At 51.9% G+C, this 19,107-nt stretch overlaps 1 protein-coding gene across 1 annotated transcript in view; it reads right to left on the bottom strand.

Moving 5' to 3' along the window:
• TGM2 (transglutaminase 2) overlaps window positions 1–17,212 on the bottom strand; it is a 32,851-nt gene extending 15,639 nt beyond the window's left edge. The window contains exons 1-5 of the mRNA XM_060285562.1: window positions 17,099–17,212; window positions 13,449–13,628; window positions 7,345–7,587; window positions 3,604–3,722; window positions 818–946 (exon numbers count right to left, since the gene is read on the bottom strand). Of these exons, the coding sequence (XP_060141545.1) occupies window positions 818–946; window positions 3,604–3,722; window positions 7,345–7,587; window positions 13,449–13,628; window positions 17,099–17,108 (681 nt within the window). The 5' untranslated portion in view covers window positions 17,109–17,212. The remainder of the gene's footprint in view (window positions 1–817; window positions 947–3,603; window positions 3,723–7,344; window positions 7,588–13,448; window positions 13,629–17,098) is intronic.
• Window positions 17,213–19,107: the final 1,895 nt, after the last annotated feature.

Genomic DNA, 19,107 nt, shown 5'->3' on the forward strand with positions numbered 1-19,107 from the left:
GGTGATGCTGGAGATGTGAATTTGTCCGTGGAGTGGAAGGGGAGTGACATGGCGTGACCTGAGTTTTACAAAGACCCCTTCTGGCCCCTGCCCAGATTGTGTCATTTGCCCCCAGACTCCCAGAACCTCGAGAATAAAATGCAGCCTCCTGACCGTGGCCCTGAGGCCTGCACCGTCTGGCCCTGCCCCCTCTGCAGCCCACCTGCATCCGACCCTCCTGCTTGTGCTCTGCTCCAGCCAAACCAGCCCCCCTTTTGCTCCTCAAACCTGCCACAGCCGCCCCTCCTCAGGGAGCCTTTGCACAAGCTGTCCCCTCTGCCTGGGATGCTCTTATCCTCCCAGTTACTACGTCAACTCGGGACTCATCACTCAGGGAGGTCCCCCAGCCCCTTGCTGGGGTTAGGCCCTGTGTCAGACACTGTCACACATCTGGCCCCTTTGGCGAGTGCATCGTAATTTATGACTGTGCACTCATGTGATACTGTGGTTCCGCCTGTCTCCTCCCACACACACCCTAGAACGGAAGCTCTATGAAGTTAGAGACCATTCATGTCTTACACCTGCTTTTCCCCGGTGCCTAGGATGTGGGTGGCACTTGACGAATGCTTGCTGGATGGGTGGGTGAGTGAATGAATGAATGGATTGCTTTGAGGGACCACATGGCATTACCCGCATTTGTACCTTGTCTCTCCAAATACAAGGTCTCCTAGCTGGAACTCACCCATCTCCTGGGTTCCCCCACCGTGCCCAGCGCGGGGCCTGGCCTCCATCATCACAGTAAGGGAGGGCCCCTGGGGCGGGCCTGCTACTCACTCACCATGGCGCTCACCACCCGGCCCACGTAGACTGGACTGCTGCGGCGGGAGCAGTCGCGGCCAGCGTTCCTCAGGAACTTGGGGTTGACGTCCAAGAGCATCAGGCAGATGTCCAGAATCCCGTCTTCAAACTGTGTCAGAGGAAACAAGGGGAGGATGAGGGAGCTGAGAAGTCACCTCCTCTGGGAAGCCTGCCTTGAAGTCCAGCAGTTGTGGGACCCCTCTGCTGTCTCACACAGCAGATCAGAGGCTCGGGCTGGGTCTGTCACATCTCTGTAGTGCCAGCTTTTCCTGGCCCAGGAAAGGGGGGGGTGAGGTGGGACAATGACTGAGTGTGTGAGAAAGGGGGAGGGGGTGTGACTGCATCCAGGCTGGGGGGTCCTGGGAACTTGGAGTAGAGCCCAGAGTGAAAAGTCCAGCGTCCCTGGAGCTTCCCTCCCCTCCGACTCACCTCAGGCCCAGCCACTGCACTCCCCCACCACCACGTCTTCACTTCCCTCAAGCCTGACTCACCCTGCAGAGCTGATGAGCCTCCCCTCCTTCCCCATCCTATCGCCACACACCGTTCGGATTGGAACCAAAGTATAGACTGTAAAGAAGTAAATCTAATCTCATCACTCCTGTTTCCACTGCACCCAGAGTAAATAGACTTTTCCCTGTGGCCTGCAAGGCCCATTAAGATCTGTGTCCCATAGAGAACAAACGTATGGACGCGGAGGAAGGGAGGTGGTGGTGGGATGACTTGGGAGATTGGGATTGACATATATACACTGATGTGTATAAAATCGATAACTAATAAGAACCTGCTGTATAAAAAATAAATAAAATTCAAAAAAAACCGATCTGTGTCCCACCCCATCTTTGACCTCATCTCTCACCGCTCTCACCCATACTCATTCTGCTCCAGGCTCACTGCCTCAGGACCTTTGTACTTGCTATTTCCTTTGCTTGGAATGCTCTTCCTGCCTCTCTCTGTGTGACGCACACCTTCTCATCCTTGCAACTCAGATGTTATGTTTTTCAAAATCTCTCCTTGTCACCTTTCATTGGACGACCCATCCGTCACGTTCAAGAGCTCTCCTGTCTGCCCCCTGCTCCCCGTCTCTGTGGTCTTGTCCCAAACCAGGCCTTATCGCAGGTCTCCCTCCATGACACAGAATAGCCCTCCCTGGCTTGAACCATTCATTTTGTGGCTCCCTATTGCCATCTGCCTGACATTCAGGGCTGTTCACAACCTGAACACTGCTGACTTCTCCCACGTCATCTCCTGGGGCCCCTTCTCATATAAGTGCTCCCCAAACTGTAACATACTTCTTAGGTACATAAACTTTCCCACCTCTGAGCTTCGGCTCATGCTGTTCCTTTGGCTTGGAATACCAGGCACCCACCTCTTCCAAAGCTCAGCTCAAATTCTGCCTACTTCAGGAACTGCCTGATTCCCTTCCTTCCTTTAGGTCTTATCATCCTGGCTAGTGATGACGTCCGGAAGTTTGCAAGGCCATGTCCCACGGCCCCGCACAACCTGGACACAGACCAGCAACTCAGAAAATGAAAGGGAGGAGTTAGCTTTGTTCTGTCTCTCAGGGGAGAATACAGAGCCCTGGGAAATAAGAGCCAATTCATTTTTTGATGTATTTTATGCATCACAGTCATATGACCATTTCATTTACATCCCACAGAGGGCTACAGGGTTTCTGCAGTTATTTGGAGGCAGACAGTTGTACGATTATTATCCCCAATATTCAGAAGAGGAAACTGAGGCCAGAGCCCCAGATCTCAGGGATCATCCTATGATCCCAGGGCAGGACTCTCTAGTCCTGAACATGGAGCCTGATCCAGGGGCTGCTAAGAGAAATCTCAAGGTGAACCCTACCCCAGGAGGCCAACACCCACTAATACACCAGGAGGTTGAAGGGCGAGGGGTGTGACGGTTCTTGCTTCATGAGTTTTCTCAGCAATATCTCAAGAATTTTTATGGGATGCTGGATAGTAGAGGAAATAAGAGTATTGATTTGGAGAACCAGCCCGGGCTGGCCTGCTGAAAGAGGAGGAATCACATGGTACAGTGATGAGCCAACCAGCTCAGCCTAGACAGCCATGTCCTGGTTGGCCCATAGATTTATGAGAAATAATGAATGATTGTTTTTTCAAGCCTCCAAGTTTTGGACTTGTTTGTTAGTCAGCAGTAGCTAGCTGATACAACAGTGATTCTCAAAGTATCACTGGATCAATAGCATCAGCATCACCTGAGAACTTGTTAAAAATGCAAATTCTCAGCCCACACCCAGACCTACTGTATCAGAAACTAGGGCTGGGACCCAGGAACTTGTGTTTTAACCCATTTTTTCAGGTGATTCTGACATATATTCGAGTTTGTGAACCACTGATCTAGATAATGGTTTAAAGCCCCTCTCAGCACATGCCTAGCATATCGTAAGCTTCCTCCAGTGCTGCCCATTATTTTGATATATGGCCTTGAATGTTCCCCTTCTCCCTCATGGAGCACCTGCCAGCCCCACAACTCTCAAAGGCCCTCCTATTCTTTTCCACCTTGAATCCAGAGCTGCTGCTCCCACAGTGGAAAGGGCCACTCTTTGCTGTGTGACCTCAGGCTTGGCCTGGGCCCTCTCTAAGCCTCTAGCCATTTCAGGGCCCTTGAATCTTTGACAGCATGGTGTGGGTGACTCAGACCTGCTCACACTTCTGACTTTGATTTTGACTGTCTCAGACCCAGGACCTAGTACACGGTGGGCCTAAGATGGCTGGGAGGGGCAGGGTGTGGCCTTACCTGCCCAAAATTCCAAGGTATTCTATTGATGAACTTGGCTGAGCCCTGGTAGATGAAGCCCTGTTGGGTGAGGACGTACTCCCGCCGCTCCTCTTCTGAGTCCAGGTACACAGCGTCCGCTGTGGGTGAAAAGGAAAGGGCCTCAACTTGAGGTCTGGCAAGGCCCAGGTTCCCCACAGACATGGCAGCCGGGGTGCCAACTCCCCAGGGCCAGGTCAGTTTCTCAGAGGCCTTTCTCTCTTTTAATCAGAAAAACTAGTCATTAATTAATAATCCCATATCAGTGAGATAAGGTATTATCAGTGACAACAATGTCTGTCTTTTATCCAACACTTGGCATGTGCCAGGACCCATGATAAATGTATGACATATATTAACTTGTTTAATATCTACAAAAGCCCCATGTGGAAGGGATCCTTGGAAGCCCCATTTTACAGATGGCAAAACTGAGGCTCAAGAATATATTACAGATGGGAAACCTGATGCCAAAACAAGAGACAGGCACACTCGCTGGGCCACGAGTCAAGAACCCCCTAGCTCTGAGTCTCCTTTGCTGTGTGACCCTGGGCAGGTCACTTCTTCTCCTGCCACCTGACTGTGTTCCCTAAGAGTAAAATGTGATCCCAGATCTGAAAGGTGCTTTGCAAGCTAAAGCCCTGAGCCAGTGCGAGGAAGGAGCATCATTCAGGTGGAGAGAAAGCCGAGAAAGTGTCACTGCAGCTCAGGGGAGGAGGGTCCTTGTCCAGCTTGGGGGGTCCGCTGGCATCTGAAGGTTGCCTGGATGACATTCTAAGCAGAGGACCAGAGAGAGCAGAGGTGCGCCTGCTGGAAGACGCAGGGCACTTAGTTCCCTGTGGCTAGTGACGACAGAAAAGGGCCTGGGGCGGTGGGGCCAGACGACTGGAAGGCAAAGGTTAGCCTGGCCTTTCTAATCCTCACTTCACAAGTGAAGAAATTGAGGCTGGGAAGGGGAATTCCAGAGCCATGGTATGACTTTGGTCGGCTCTGGGCATTTTTGCCTCCGTGGGCTCCTTCCTCCACAAAAAAATAAAAAAACAAAAATATATTTTATGACTGCATTGGTATAATGATGAACATATTAATATTATATGTTAAAACACATTCTCTGGCCTGAACATTCATTTTGTTTCTTCTGATTTTAAAAGAAATTAACACATTTTCATGGGTCCCTAAAAGTATGGCGGGCCCAGGCAGCGTGCCTACTGAGATCAGCTTGGGGAAACATGCCCAGTGCCTGGGATGAAGCTGCCCGGCCCCTCAGACCCCTGGGCTCCCTACAGCGACCAGCAACTTTACAGCTTGGAGGAAGCAAACGTGAAAGTGGCTGGGTGTCTTCTGCGTCCTGCCCTGTGGCTCTGAAGATTGTGCAATAAACATCAGCCTTCAGATAAATAAACTATGTGGCTGTAAATCAGTGGCAGCACGGGAGGAAGAATTTAAAGAAGGCAAAGCCCACGGTACTTTCTCATCCAGTGAAGGTGTCAGCACATGTTGAATTGTCCCCACCGCAGCCCAGGAAGCTGGGACTATGATGTCCCCGCTCAGGTCTCTAGCTGGTAAAGGTGGAGGCCTTGGGGCCGCTAGATCCCGACCCCAACCATGTTGGAGCTCAGGGATGGGAGGCCCCCAGGTCACGGGCAGATCCCCCCTCCCCCCAGAGGGAGAGCAGTTTCCTCCCCTAGTGTGCCCAGCACCACTGAGCCCAACTTCCTGCCTCCGCATCACCGGTTCCCGGCCTAGGATGTGGGTCCCTTTAGTCACTGTGCTGCTTGGCTGACTGTCAGGGAGGAGGCCAGGACACAGGAAGGGGACATACCCCAGACCCTCACTCCCCGTTCCCTGAACTCTGAAACCCCACGGTGTTGGGGTCGGGGAGGGGCACTGCCACGTTCCTGCCCTGCGGGCAGGGTTGCCAACTAGCTGTAAGTTCACATTGACTGAAATCAAAATGAGTGGACAGTGGGTCCAGCAAGGCCACTTCTGTCCTGAGAAACCATTCCGTGTGGCCACAGGGCATGTGATCAAGGGTGTTCCTCCCTCTGATAAGCCACAGGGGATCAACTCATGCCTGTGGGTGGGAGCCAGACTAATGAACCATCCACCCGGCAAGACCCAGGGCACTCCCAGCTCTTAAGAAAGATGAGCAGATGTCTGCAGACTGATGCAGAAAGAGCCTCAAGATGTACAGTAGAGGGAGAAAAAAACCAACCCAAGTTGTGGGCTGATGGATATGGTAAGATTCTTTTATGTTTAAGAAAGACAGGGAAACCCATAATGCAGTGAGGTCTTGTACAACATGATGAATGTAATTAACACTGCTGTATGTTACATGTGAAAGTTCTTAAGAGAATAAATCCTAAAAGTTCTCAACACAAGGAAAAATTTTTTTCTATTTAATTTTGTATCTATATGAGATGATGGATGTTCATTAAACTTGTGATAATCATTTCACGATGTACATAAGTCATCGTGTACAGTCATTATGCTGTACACCTTAAGCTTATACAGTGCTGTATGTCAATTATATCTCAATAAAACCGGAAGGAAGAAAAAATACAGTGACTTCTCCAGGCACATACATTGGAATCTAAGGAGATAACCCCCCCAAAGACATCTAATAATGGTGTTTCCCAAGGAAGAGAGTCAAGGGGGGCTTGTCTCTCTGTAGTGCTTGAAGCTTTTATAGAGAGGGTGTTCTCATGTCTTACTGTTATAATTAGAAATAAAAGCGAAAGTATGTAAAAGAGAAAATTTTAAAATCTTTCTGTTCAAATAAAATGCCCCAAAATGGAGAAAAAAGAAAGAAAGAAAGAAAGCAGTGGCCTAGTAAGAAGCTGGTTGTCTTGATGCTGGAGAGGCCAGAATTTCTGCCCTGGGCCCCAGGCTTTGAGGAGGGACAGCCCATTCCCAGCTGGCCCCACCCACAAGGCCTCTCTCTCTGCTGGGCTCCGTAGCAGCAGGAAGGAAAGAGAGCCCACTGTCTTGTAAGTCACATGCGGAAACTGAGGAAGGCCTGTGGCGCGCCCCTGTCTCCTCCCATCTGCTCGAGATAGACTCAGCCCTCTCCTGGACTCTCTAGTTTTGTCCAGTATCGCCCACTTGCTTCTTGAAGGACCTGCCTAAAACCACTTATCTCTGAGCCTCAGTTTACCGTCTGTAAAACGAGGATGCTAACCTCTCCCCCTGGGGATTGTTGAGAGCCATCACTGAAAGAGTGCATAAGGAGGCACTTAGGTGACCAAACTGCTCCTGACCACCTCTCCTGGGTACCCCGCCCCTCCACCTCCCTGTTTCCCTTCCCCAAGCCAGTCTGGTGGGATTTAAAACAGAGCCCCACGGAACAGAACCAGGCGTAAAGCCGCGGCCCTGGGCATCCATTGGGCAGCCCTTTCCTGAACGGGGCTCCTGAACCCGGGCCACCTCCAGGCCCAGCTCACAGTGCCAGGGCCTCAGACACGGGGTGAGATCCCTTCGTAGCTACGTAGGCTGGGGCAAGTCATTTTGCTTCCGCAAGCCTGTCTCCTCCTCTGTAAATGGGAATAATGAGTTCCGACATCACAAGGTCTTTGGGAGGCTGGAGCACGGAACTGTATAGAGCAGGCCTCACTCAATTCAACTGCATGTCTCTTCCGCCCCATCCCCCCACCCTCAGTGGTTCCCATGGGTGGGTCCAGCCCTGCCCATCTCCACACCCTGCCCCGCGGATGAAGCGCAGCTCACCTGGGCACCAGGCATTGAAGAGCAGGGTGAAGTGACCCAGCACGAAGCTGGAGCCCTGGTAGCCAGTGGAGGCCTCCAGGCTGAGGCGGTACAGGCCAATGGGGGAGCTGGCTGGGGTGCGGAGCTGCAGCGAGAGGGCACTGTCCTGCTGGTCCACCACTGTGGCCGCCCAGGCACCCTCCTCCACAGCATCGGACAGCCCGAAGCGGGCTTTGGTCCCGGCATCCTCGCTGGGGGCTGGGCCTGCAGAGGGAGAAAGCAGGGGCCGTGAGCCAGGGGTGGTGAGGGGGGGTGAGCGCCAGGGCTGGCAGGAGCAGAGCACATGTCTGGGGTCCCCTGGGCCTGGGTTTGAGGCCTAGTTCTGTCACTAACCATTGAGGGAACTTTGGGGACAGGTTTCATCTCTCTGAGCCTCAGCTTCTTCATCTGTAAAATGGGGATCAGACCCCAAAAATGTGCAGGATGGTTTTGGGGGAATACGTGAAAATGTGCAGGCGCACAGCACGCCCTCAGTCTCCTAGGAGGTTCCTCCTGGGAGAGGGGACAGTGTGGCCTGGGACAGGGTCACAGTCACACTGCTCTGGACTGGCGTGACTTTGGGGAAGACCATTCTCTTCTCTGGGCTCAGTTTGCCCATCTGTAACATGGACAGGAATTAGGCAAGATACTCTCCGAAGGTCCTCCTCTCCTGCCTAAATCCTTTAACTTTCAGAAAAAGAAGCCGAGACTCTGAGTAGAATGGGACCTTGGTCCTCTGATGTCCCCAGTGGGGCCTGTCTGAAAGCCTGCCTGCTCTTGGCTAGCAGAGGGTGCTGGCCAATGCAGGCCTAGGTGTCTATCTCCCAAGGGCCCCTCCAACTTTGCCTCTGTACCTCCATAGGCAGCCACGAAGAGCCAGAACTACCCCTCGCCTCCCTACAGCCTTTTACACTTTACAAAGCACCTTGGCACTTCCTGCTTCTCCCAAGACCCCTTGTAGAGGAGGGAAAACTGAGGCTCAGAGAGAAGGGCTCTCCCAAGAACATCCCAGGGGTCTGCAGCAAAGCTAACATCTGAGCCCACATCTCTAGGCCCTGGGCTGCCCCCAAGGTGCCTCTCATTCCCAAAAGGGAGGCTCCCTAGTGGGGGGGTTTCAGGGCTCAGTGTGGTGACAGCCTGTCTTGAACTAGCTCTTTTTCAGTTGGAGGGCAGGGCCTAGCCCATGTAGGCGAGTCTGAGTCATGGGGAGGGTGAGGGGTGCTGGTTACTCTTTCTGGACTTGGGCGGCAGAGAGAAGAAACAAAACCTTCTCTGCCTGGTTGGGCGGCTGCTCGGGAGGCTTTCTGTTTATTCTTGCATCTCCCTCCCTGCAGCTCTGCCCCCCCTCACTACTGACAATATGGGGCCCTGCTCACTGAGGGGCTACCTGCCAGCCCCACCCACTCCCAGGCCCAAATATAACTATGAACTAACTGGCATGACACAGGCCTCTGGGGCCCTGTCTGAGTGCCAGGAGCCAGCTGTAAGCCTTTAAATGCTCCCTGTCTTCCAGAGCCAGTATTTAGGGGAGAAGTGGGGCAGCACTGGGGCCCGAGAGCCAGCCTAGGTCTGGTTCCACCACTTAGACCCTGAGTGCTGTGTGACCTGGGCTAAGTCACCAGGCCTCTCTGATCTGCGATTTTCTCATCAAAGAAGAAAACAGGCTTAGACTACACGCCTGGAAAGGTTCGACTCCAGGTCTGAAACTGGCTCTGTGGCCTTGGACAAGCTATTTAGCTTCTCTGTGCCTCAGTTTCCTTACCTGTAAAACGGGGTCAATTGCAATACCTCCTCATAAGGTCATTGTGAGGCTCAAAGAAGGTGATGCTTGTTAAGCACATTGCAAGGTGCCTGGCACATAGTAAGTGCTCAATACATGATAGTTATTATTAATTATTGTCACTACCACCTTCTAACGCTGTTTAGAAGAATCATTGAGAGTTTAAAGTAGTGACTAGCACATAGTAATTATGCAGTAAATATGAACTACCCCCAGCGTCATCCAAAGAGACCATATTACAAATCAGAATTCTCAGGCCAAATAACAGATTTTGAGACTGGAGTGGAATGCGGTAATTGTCTAGCTCAATTGAATCACTTCACAGATACAGAAACTGAGACCGAAAGGGGTAAAGTTGGGGTGACTATACATCCTAGTTTTCCCAGGATAGTTTCATTTTATGCCTGTGGTCCCAGCATAATTCTTTTTTTTTTTTTTAACATCTTTATTGGAGTATAATTGCTTTACAATGGTGTGTTAGTTTCTGCTTTATAACAAAGTGAATCAGTTATACATATACATATGTTCCTATGTCTCTTCCCTCTTGCATCTCCCTCCCTCCCACCCTCCCTATCCTACCCCTCCAGGAGGTCACAAAGCACCGAGCTGATCTCCCTGTGCCATGCGGCTGCTTCCCACTAGCTATCTACCTTACATTTGGTAGTGTATATATGTCCATGCCTCTCTCTCGCTTTGTCACAGCTTACCCTTCCCTCTCCCCATATCCTCAAGTCCATTCTCTAGTAGGTCTGTGTCTTTATTCCTGTCTTACCCCTAGGTTCTTCATGACATATTTTTTTCTTAAATTCCATATATATGTGTTAGCATACGGTATTTGTCCTTCCCTTTCTGACTTACTTCACTCTGTATGACAGACTCTAGGTCTATCCACCTCATTATAAATAGCTCAATTTCATTTCTTTTTATGGCTGAGTAATATTCCATTGTATATATGTGCCACATCTTCTTTATCCATTCATCCGATGATGGACACTTAGGTTGTTTCCATCTCCGGGCTATTGTAAATAGAGCTGCAATGAACATTTTGGTACATGACTCTTTTTGAATTATGGTTTTCTCAGGGTATATGCCCAGTAGTGGGATTGCTGGGTCATATGGTAGTTCTATTTGTAGTTTTTTAAGGAACCTCCATACTGTTCTCCATAGTGGCTGTATCAATTTACATTCCCACCAACAGTGCAAGAGGGTTCCCTTTTCTCCACACCCTCTCCAGAATTTATTGTTTGTAGATATTTTGATGATGGCCATTCTGACCAGTGTGAGGTGATACCTCACTGTAGTTTTGATTTGCATTTCTCTAATGATTAGTGATGTTGAGCATTCTTTCATGTGTTTGTTGACAATCTGTATATCTTCTTTGGAGAAATGTCTATTTAGGTCTCCTGCCCATTTTTGGATTGGGTTGTTTGTTTTTTTGTTATTGAGCTGCATGAGCTGCTTGTAAATTTTGGAGATAAATCCTTTGTCAGTTGCTTCGTTTGCAAATATTTTCTCCCATTCTGAGGGTTGTCTTTTGGTCTTGTTTATGGTTTCCTTTGCTGTGCAAAAGCCTGGAAGCTTCATTAGGTCCCATTTGTTTATCCAGCATAATTCTTAATGGCACCCCTTTCATTCTCAGAAAAGACTCTGTTTGGATGATCAATGATCTGGTCTCCATGGTAACGGCCTGGGCCAGGTACCATAGCCACCATCACTATTGATACATCACCCTCAGGGACAGGCCAGGAAACACATTTCCCTTTCTCTCTGTCCCGCGGAAACCGTGTACATACACGCACTTACACACCCTTTTCTTCTGAGGGGTCCTGGTGGATGGGATGCGGACGGGCTGCCCCCGGCCCCACTGCTGCTCACATAAACTGGCTTAGAAAACTCCTTGGCTGCGGTTCCACGCAGTACTCTTTGTGGGGCTAGAGGCGCTGCAGAGACCCCCCCTGGGTAAATGGCCCTGGAGACCTGAGGGGTCCTGGCCACTACCCCGACCACGGCAGTGAGGGCCTGGGTGGGGTGGATGAGGGGAACCTTCCAGAGTCAAGCCTCCTATTAGCTGCAGAAGGCTTCTTTTCACTGCTTCAGGATGACCTCACTCTCACCCGACCCACCTTCCCAACCCTGGCCCGCCTTGGGGGGAAGCAGAGCTTTATTCCTTAACAAGGGTGGTGCTTGTCTGCTGTGGTCTGTACCCCACAGCAGAGCCTGTCTGGCCTCGAATTGTCAGGGTGAATTGCATGGCATCTGGGCATGGGTGGGGTCAGGTCACACACCCCATTTGCTGAATGACCTTCGCCAGCTCTCTCCCCTCTCTGGGCCTCAGTTTCCCTGAAGAGGTAGGACAGGCTGATCATAAGCTAGAATGTTCCAACACTAGGGCAGGGTGCCCAGGCCAGGCCCAGGGTCGGGGGCTGACCAAAGCCAGGCCTCAAGGCAGAAAGCTCCGCTTCCTGGTATTGTTTCTCAGCTTCCCCAGCCCACAGGAGGGTCTTGGTAGCTCAGACAGGGAGGTCGAGTGCACCCAGAGATACAGTGCCTTCTGTGGCTGCCCCGGGGGCTGTGGACGTTACCAGGGCAGGTTGGCTATGATTTGAGATAAGTTGGCAGAGACTGGAGAACAGAGATTAGTTGCTGGGGTAAGAAGGTCAGCTGCCTGCCTCCCCCGTGGCCCCAACCCTGAACTTGGGGCCTCGTGACCTAGTGTCAGGCTACCTAGACAAATGGAGAAGAAGGAGAAAGAAATTCGGACACCTTGAAAGTGAAAGAAGGAAAAAGAGATGGGAAATACCCAAGTTGGCAGTTCATCGACCATCCATTTCACAGAGGAATAAACTGAGGCCGGCAGGCACTTGTGGTGAACAAGTAAATGTCCCTGCTCTCAGATCACATCAATGAAAAGCCTCAACTCTAGGGTCAGGGTTTCAATCCTGCTGTGTCCCTAACTTACTGTGTGACCTGGGCAAGTAACTTGACCTTTCTGAGTCTCAGAGTTCTCATCTGTAAAATGGGTGTTAGTTATGCTTCCAGAACAGAAGGATTCAGGATGAGTATGCATACACCATAGATGTGATCTTCATCAAGCCAAGCCTGACACTTCTCAGGGCACCACACCCAGCCCTTAACTGCCATGGATTCAGCCTTCCACTTTACAGAGGGGGAAACTGAGGCTGGAAAGATCAGAGACTTGCAGGAGGCCCCTCAGATTTATTGGAAGAACCCCAAGGATGCTGGGTATGTGTGTGGGGGGGTGCCCTGGCTAGTAGGTGTGTTCCTGCCAGAAGGGAAGGGGGAGGAAGGAAAGGGATGAAGGGGATATCCGTGGCCGGTCTGCAGGCACTGTGATAAGCTTTATCAAACGGCCTCCCAGGTAGTACGGGCCTCAGCCTGCTTGCTCTCTGGCCTCAGAGACCTCAGAAAGAGCTAGAGCTCACCTTTCCCACACTTGGGCCAGAGTCCCAGCCAGGCGGCCCCTCTCTGACCTCAAGGGAGTGGTTCCCATCAGAAGCCAAACCCAGGGATTTGACATTTAAGGCCACTTTCCTGGGAATAGCAAAGAAGACTGGACACTGGGCATCTGGAGATGGGGTGGTTGGGGCCTCAATGTCCCTTCATCCATCACTGGAGTCCCTGGAGCAAGACCAGCAAACAGCTGCTAACATCTGCAGAGCACTCCCTCATGTCAGGCCCTTCTCACCTAACTACCTTCCACCAGGAGCGCTTTACCTCAGAGAGGCTAAGCAACTTGCCCAGGGTCACACAGCGGGTAGGCAGTCTGGTCCACACCAGAACCCAGGTCTGTCCGTCCAGCTCCTGAGCCTGAGGCAGCCTCCCAAGGCTTAGAGAAAGAACCAGGGGAACATAAAACTGCCCACTCAGAGGGCTGGAGCAGCTGGGGTTCTCTCCACCAACCAGACCCTCTTTGGGCCTGATCCCAGAGGCTTCATCAGGTTGCGTGGGTTTGCGGGGGTGACTGTTGATAAGAACTGGGAAGTTGTTCTCATGTGGGAAAAGGCAGGCAGGACCTTGATGGACCCGTGTGGCGGCAAACCTCCCCCTCAACCCTGGTGACAACAGGTTGTCAGGAACCCAGGCGTCCAGAAGCACAGACTTATCTACAAGACTGAGGGCCTGCGGAGACATCTCTGCACTCTCTGGCCTCAGTTCCCTCATCTGTAAAATGGGTTATGACTGCTGGGAATTTCTCAGGGGGTGAAGAGGAATGGCGTCACCTGTCCCATGGTCTGTCAGGGGACAACGAAACCACAGAACAGGGAGGTGCGGGCGTGGGACTCACCAGTCACGGCACAGAAGGTGAGGCTGTCCACGCCGGCCTCGTAGTTTCGGCCCTCGAAGTGCAGCGTCAGCCAGAAGGGCTGGCCCCGTCGCACCACCAGCTTCTCCCTGCACAGGTCAGCCGTGTGGTGGTCACGGCCATTGGCCTCCAGCTCCAGGTCACATCTCTCCAGAACAAGATCTGTGGAGACAGATCTTGAGTCGTGGTTCCATCCCTCAGCCAGCTGTGAGCCCTGAGCTCCCTGGACGTGAGGGGTTCAGGGCGCCCCCCGGGAGCCAGCCTTCCCAATCCCCACCCGCCCTGTCCCCCAGGGGCTAACTGGGCCTGAATCTCCCCGACTCTTTTTTTTTTTTTTGGCCATGCTGCGCGGCTTGCAGGATCTTAGTTCCCAGACCAGGGATTGAACCTGGGCCCACTGCAGTGGAAGCCCAGAGTCCTAACCACTGGACCGGTGGGGAATTCCCTCCCCAGCTCTTAATCACAGGTTGCGTGCACTGCGGCAAGTGGGGAAGCTTTGCACCTCCCAGCCGTGGACCCTCAGGCAACTCAGCTTTTCTGGGCCTCACTTTTCCCCATGTGTCCACAGGTGGGGACAGCAGGACCCACCTAACAGGGCTGTGGTGAGCCATTTAGCCCGGTGCTTGGCTCATAATAAATGCCTACTGAACACGAGCTAGTCTATTGTGATTGGAGGGCTCTTTTGGTAAAAAGGGGGGTGGTGTTCGGTATCGATTAATTACACAGGCTTTGCCTTTTAGGTTCAATTTCCGATTTCCAGAAAATACAGAGGACTGAGGAAGATGTAAACACAGAACCAGGAAGCAATCCACAAAATTCATACTCTGGGAAACTATAGGTAAAGTATTTGGTTTCTTTAACCAATAAATTACAAAAAAAAAAAAAACCCAGAAAAGACAAGAAAAAAAAGTTGAAGGGATAACCTATAGACTAAGAGAAACCTAAAACACATTACAACCCCCTGTGCTGTGTGACGCTTATTTGGATTTCGATTTTAAAAACTATTTATTACATGCATGAGGCAATTAGAAATTTGAATACTGATGTATAATGGTGATATTAAGGAATTTTTAATTTGTTTATGTCTAAAAAGGAGTCCTTATTCTTTGGAGAGATATATTGAAATATTTACGGATGAAATGATGTGATGCCTGGGATTTGTTTCCAAATAATAGGTTGTGGGGTGTGAGGGCAGGAGGCAACAGTAGCCATAAGTTGGTGGTAGTTGGGACCAGGTGACGAGAACATAGGCATTTATTCTACTGTTCTCTTTACTTTTATGTATGTTCATTATTCTCCATAATATAAATTTTTTTCAATGACAGAGGTTTTGGAGTCTTCTGGACCTGAGTTTCAGTTCTGCTGTGCCGCTGTGTGATCCTGGGGAAGGTGTCTCTCCCTCTCTGTGCCTCCTTTACTGAAGCATCAAAGGGCTGCTGTGAGGTCTAGCAGAAGACACCCTTTCCCCGGGGCCGAGCCCAGGGCAAAAGTTTGATACGTGAAAGTTCTCTTTTCCCATATTTTCAGAGGGAGCTGAAGACCAGGGGAGGGACCGGGGTGATGGGAGAGTGAGGGTCAAATCTCATAAACCTTGGCAAGTTCAATCTGACCTAATCAAGGTCAAGATTAGGGGGACCGTAGGGTGATAGGAGTGGGCAAGGGAGATGCTCAGAATTATGGGGCCCTTAAGAGTATGTGGTCCCACTGAGGCCCAGGGGCAGGGATTTGCCAAAGTCACCCAGCAAGTGGGTCCTTCCACAGGGACATACATGCAGGTCTCCTCCCTTCCGCCATGGAATAGCCCCCAAATGAGGCGCGAATTGCCCAGTAACTGCCGAGGGCTTTGACATGGATTATCTCCACTTAAACCTCACAACTACCCACCTACACAGCTACTACCACTACCTTCACTTTGTAGACAGAGACATTACGCGGCCCCAGGTCTCACGGCAAGCACAAGCTGAAGCTTTGGGGTTTGAATCCAGGGCTGTAGGTTCGGGAGCCCGCACTGGTAACAACCTCACTCACAGCTCAGGATTTGTTGTCCATCCCCCTGACCCCCTCCACCCCTCCCATCCCCCGCCCACGTCCTGTGTTGTTTCAAGCCTAGGAGGAGACCTGGAGGAAGTTGAGGCCCCTGCAATCACAGCAAGAGAGACCTCCGCTAGCCACAGGGAAGAACTTCCTGCTGGCCTGTTGGGGTGAAGAAACACTGTTTTGGGAAACTTCAACTCCAGAGAGCTTAAGCAAGAAAGAGGCCACTGTTGTCCCCCTAGGAGACCTTAGGGAGATGGTCAGTCCCTGGTCTGGGGCAGATGCAGCGCTTTCTCACTCTATTGTCTGAAGAAAGATTTCCAGAAATCATGCCCAGCTCTAGAGGTGCAGAAACACTGGGGTCCAGGATCTTAGGATTTCTGCAGAGAAAGGACCCGAGGTCTTCCAGGCCACCGGGACCCCTGTAGAAAGTGGCCACTCTGGCAGTGGGTCAGGGGGCTCATCATAATTGGCATCTCCAGAGTCCCCCAGGTCTACTGAACCCCACTCTTGGGGACAGGGTGGGAAACTGCATGGGGCACAAGTGGCCGCCTAGGTGACGCGTCACACCCAGCCCTGAGCTGGCTTTCCATGGCATGTGTTGGGGAGCCGGGTCCCAGAGAGGGACAAAGGTGGCCCGAGATCACACAGCAGGTCGGGCACGTCGGTGGTTCTCCCTGCTTGTTCCTGCTCCACGCGCCCCGGGTCCCTCTCCATGTTCGCTCTGCCCACCCTCCTTCCTGGGGTCTGCGGTGGTGCAGAGGCCACCTCCAAATGGACTTGACCCAAGAGTCAGCCAGGATGCTGAGTCCAGCAGCATTAGTACAGGCGCATCTCCCATCGTAGAAATCCCTCCTCTGAAATGGTAGCCCTGCCCGTGTGTGTGTGTGTGTGTGTGTGTGTGTGTAGGAAATGAATTGAGCTCCTTCTCCAGTCCTTTCACAGATGTACTGAGGACTGGCATTACTGTCCATGTTTTACAGGAAGGGAAACTGAGACTCAACCAGTGGCCAAGGACAAGGGTTGCAGAACTTGAGGGCAGGGAGGGACCTAGGAAAGCAAGTCTGCTCTCAGGCCTCTCCCCCATAGGATGCTGGGAGCTCCTCTCTGGCCCCCAAGGCCAAGGAGACAGCCAGGCTTGGGTTACACACCACCACGGACTAACCAAAACTAAGTACTTGAGCCCAGGCCAGCACCCTCTGTACAGCTTCACGCCTGGCATGCAGCAGGGAGCCAGCTCCCACTAACTGACGGAGGACAAGTGACAATGGTCTGCTAACACAGTACTTTACCGTTCATAACATGCCTTCGTGTTCCATTGCCTCATCTGATCCAGGAAGGCAGAGGTTAATGACTATGCCCTGGGGATGGGGAAGCTGAGGCCCCAAGCAGAGCCAGGACTGGGAGCCCGGCACCTCTCACCCAGCCCAGCCCACCTGTTGCGCTCCAAATCGGGGACTTAGGGATTGAGCCCAGCCCGGTCCTGACCCCCACTGCACCGGTGGGACCACAGAGATCAGGTAAGGATGGCTGGACCCGGGGCCCCTGAGCGGTCGCAGCGGCGCTGACCCTGATACTGCACTGACCCTGATACTCACCCTCGGCCATGGTCGGGTGGTGGCTGTGCTCTTCAGACCCGTGGCAGGACTCTCCAAGTGCAGACCACTAGCAACGGGCAATGCAGAGGCTGAGACCGACGGTGAACTTATAGCCCGCTTAGGGGCGGGCTAGGGGCGGGGCCTTGCGGGAAGGCGGGGACCTGGCGGGGAGGCGGTGTCCTGTCTGGGTCCACGCTCCTCTCCACCAGCCGGCTGGGGCGCACCCGGGGGTCAGGAGACGAGGAAGGAAGTGAAGGTTGGGCAAGGGCGCCCCCTGGGGAAACAGAGCAGGGCTGGGACGGCAGCCACGGGGACACACAGACCAGGACACCCAGACACACCTGGATACATAGAGTCAGATCTTGGGTAACAGAGACCCCTGGATACAGAAACACACACAGATACAGACACACAATTGCACCAGGACACACAGGCATACTTGGATACACAGACATGGACCCGCAGTCAGGTCAGACCCGGGATCAAGAAGACACATACACCGTCAGATAAAGATACACATGGAGCAGACACAGACACACAATCAGGGACGTAGGGTTGTGGACGCACAGAGACACAGACACACTGTGACAGATACGACAAATAAACCTGGACACACAGACACGGTGACGTAGACAGAAAATCAGATTAAAATCAGAGACATGCCTGTACATAGCCACAGCCAGACACACACGGACAGGTACCCACCAAGAACTACACACAAATAAGCAGGTGTCCGGATGCACCCAGCTCATAGACACACGGACCACACACCACCAGAGGTGGACACAAAATCAGATTGGGGCACTTACAGACACACAAAGGTGCAGATACTGGGAGACGGACACACAGACAGACATGGCCTCATGTACAAACATGCAGACACACCCACAAAGACAGACTCAACACACCTGTCTCTGTCGCAAAATCCAGAGACATCCCTCTATCTCATCCATCCCTCTATCCATCTAATCGTCCATCCATCTAATCATTCAATCATCCATCTACTCACCCATCCATCCATCCATCCATCCATCCATCCATCCACTTACCCCTCCCCCACTCCCTCCCTCTACTGATGATGTTCCTTCAGGTCCAGCCTGTGCCAGAAGGAAACAAAGCCAACGTCCCAGGGACTCAACCTCTGACCTCTCACTCCTAGCACCCTAGGGGATGGGGGGATCACCCATTCTTCTCCCTCTGGTCCCCCAGCCTCCTATGGTTCTTAGCCACCACAAGTCCTGAACAGGGAGGGTCCTTGGAGAGGCAGGGGCCTGTGAGCCTCCTCCAGCCCTTTTTCCAGAGTAAGTTCCATATTTATGGATGGATTAGGCTACAAAATTGGCCCCAGTTTCCATTCCTGTGTGACACAGTGCAGGGAATGGATCTGTGTTGTTTTAGTAGATGTGTGTCCCTGAGTCAAATGGACCCTGCCTGAGGTCTTAGTGAACAAACTTACAACAGTTTGGGGCCCTGCTGACCCATAAAATTGCCCAATGGGCGAACCTTGTCATTGCCCCATCTTATAGACTGTTGTAGAAACTGTTCCCTACAGCTAGCGAGAGCTGAAAGGAAGGAGTGGTGTGCATGAACGTCAGTCAAGAAGCCAGGGTTTGAGATCACACTATGTAGCCATGGGCAGGTATTTTGGCTCTCCAGGCCTCAGTCTCCCCCTCTGCAAAATGAGGAAAAGAATTCCTCCCTCACAGGCCTGGAGTAAGACTCAACCATAATAACTGAGTTTGGGCACCTAGTACATAGTGATCACTCAATAACTGGGGCTTCTGAGTTTTGGAGCAAAAATGCCATGTGTCCCAGAACCTGGCTCTGAGAGTAGGGACCTCAAAGAGAAACAGGAGGCCCGGAGACAGTCAGGCTCTGCAGAAGGAAGGTTGCAGTCTCAGCGTTTCTACAAGAGTCAGACCTGCCCCACATGAAAGGATGGGTTTTGCCTTTGTCCATTCTTTTCCGTTTGGAAATGACATTTCTTCTCCACTTGGTACTAATCTCCC

Source organism: Globicephala melas, chromosome 15 (genome assembly GCF_963455315.2).
Source record: "Globicephala melas chromosome 15, mGloMel1.2, whole genome shotgun sequence".
Taxonomy (NCBI): domain Eukaryota; kingdom Metazoa; phylum Chordata; class Mammalia; order Artiodactyla; family Delphinidae; genus Globicephala; species Globicephala melas.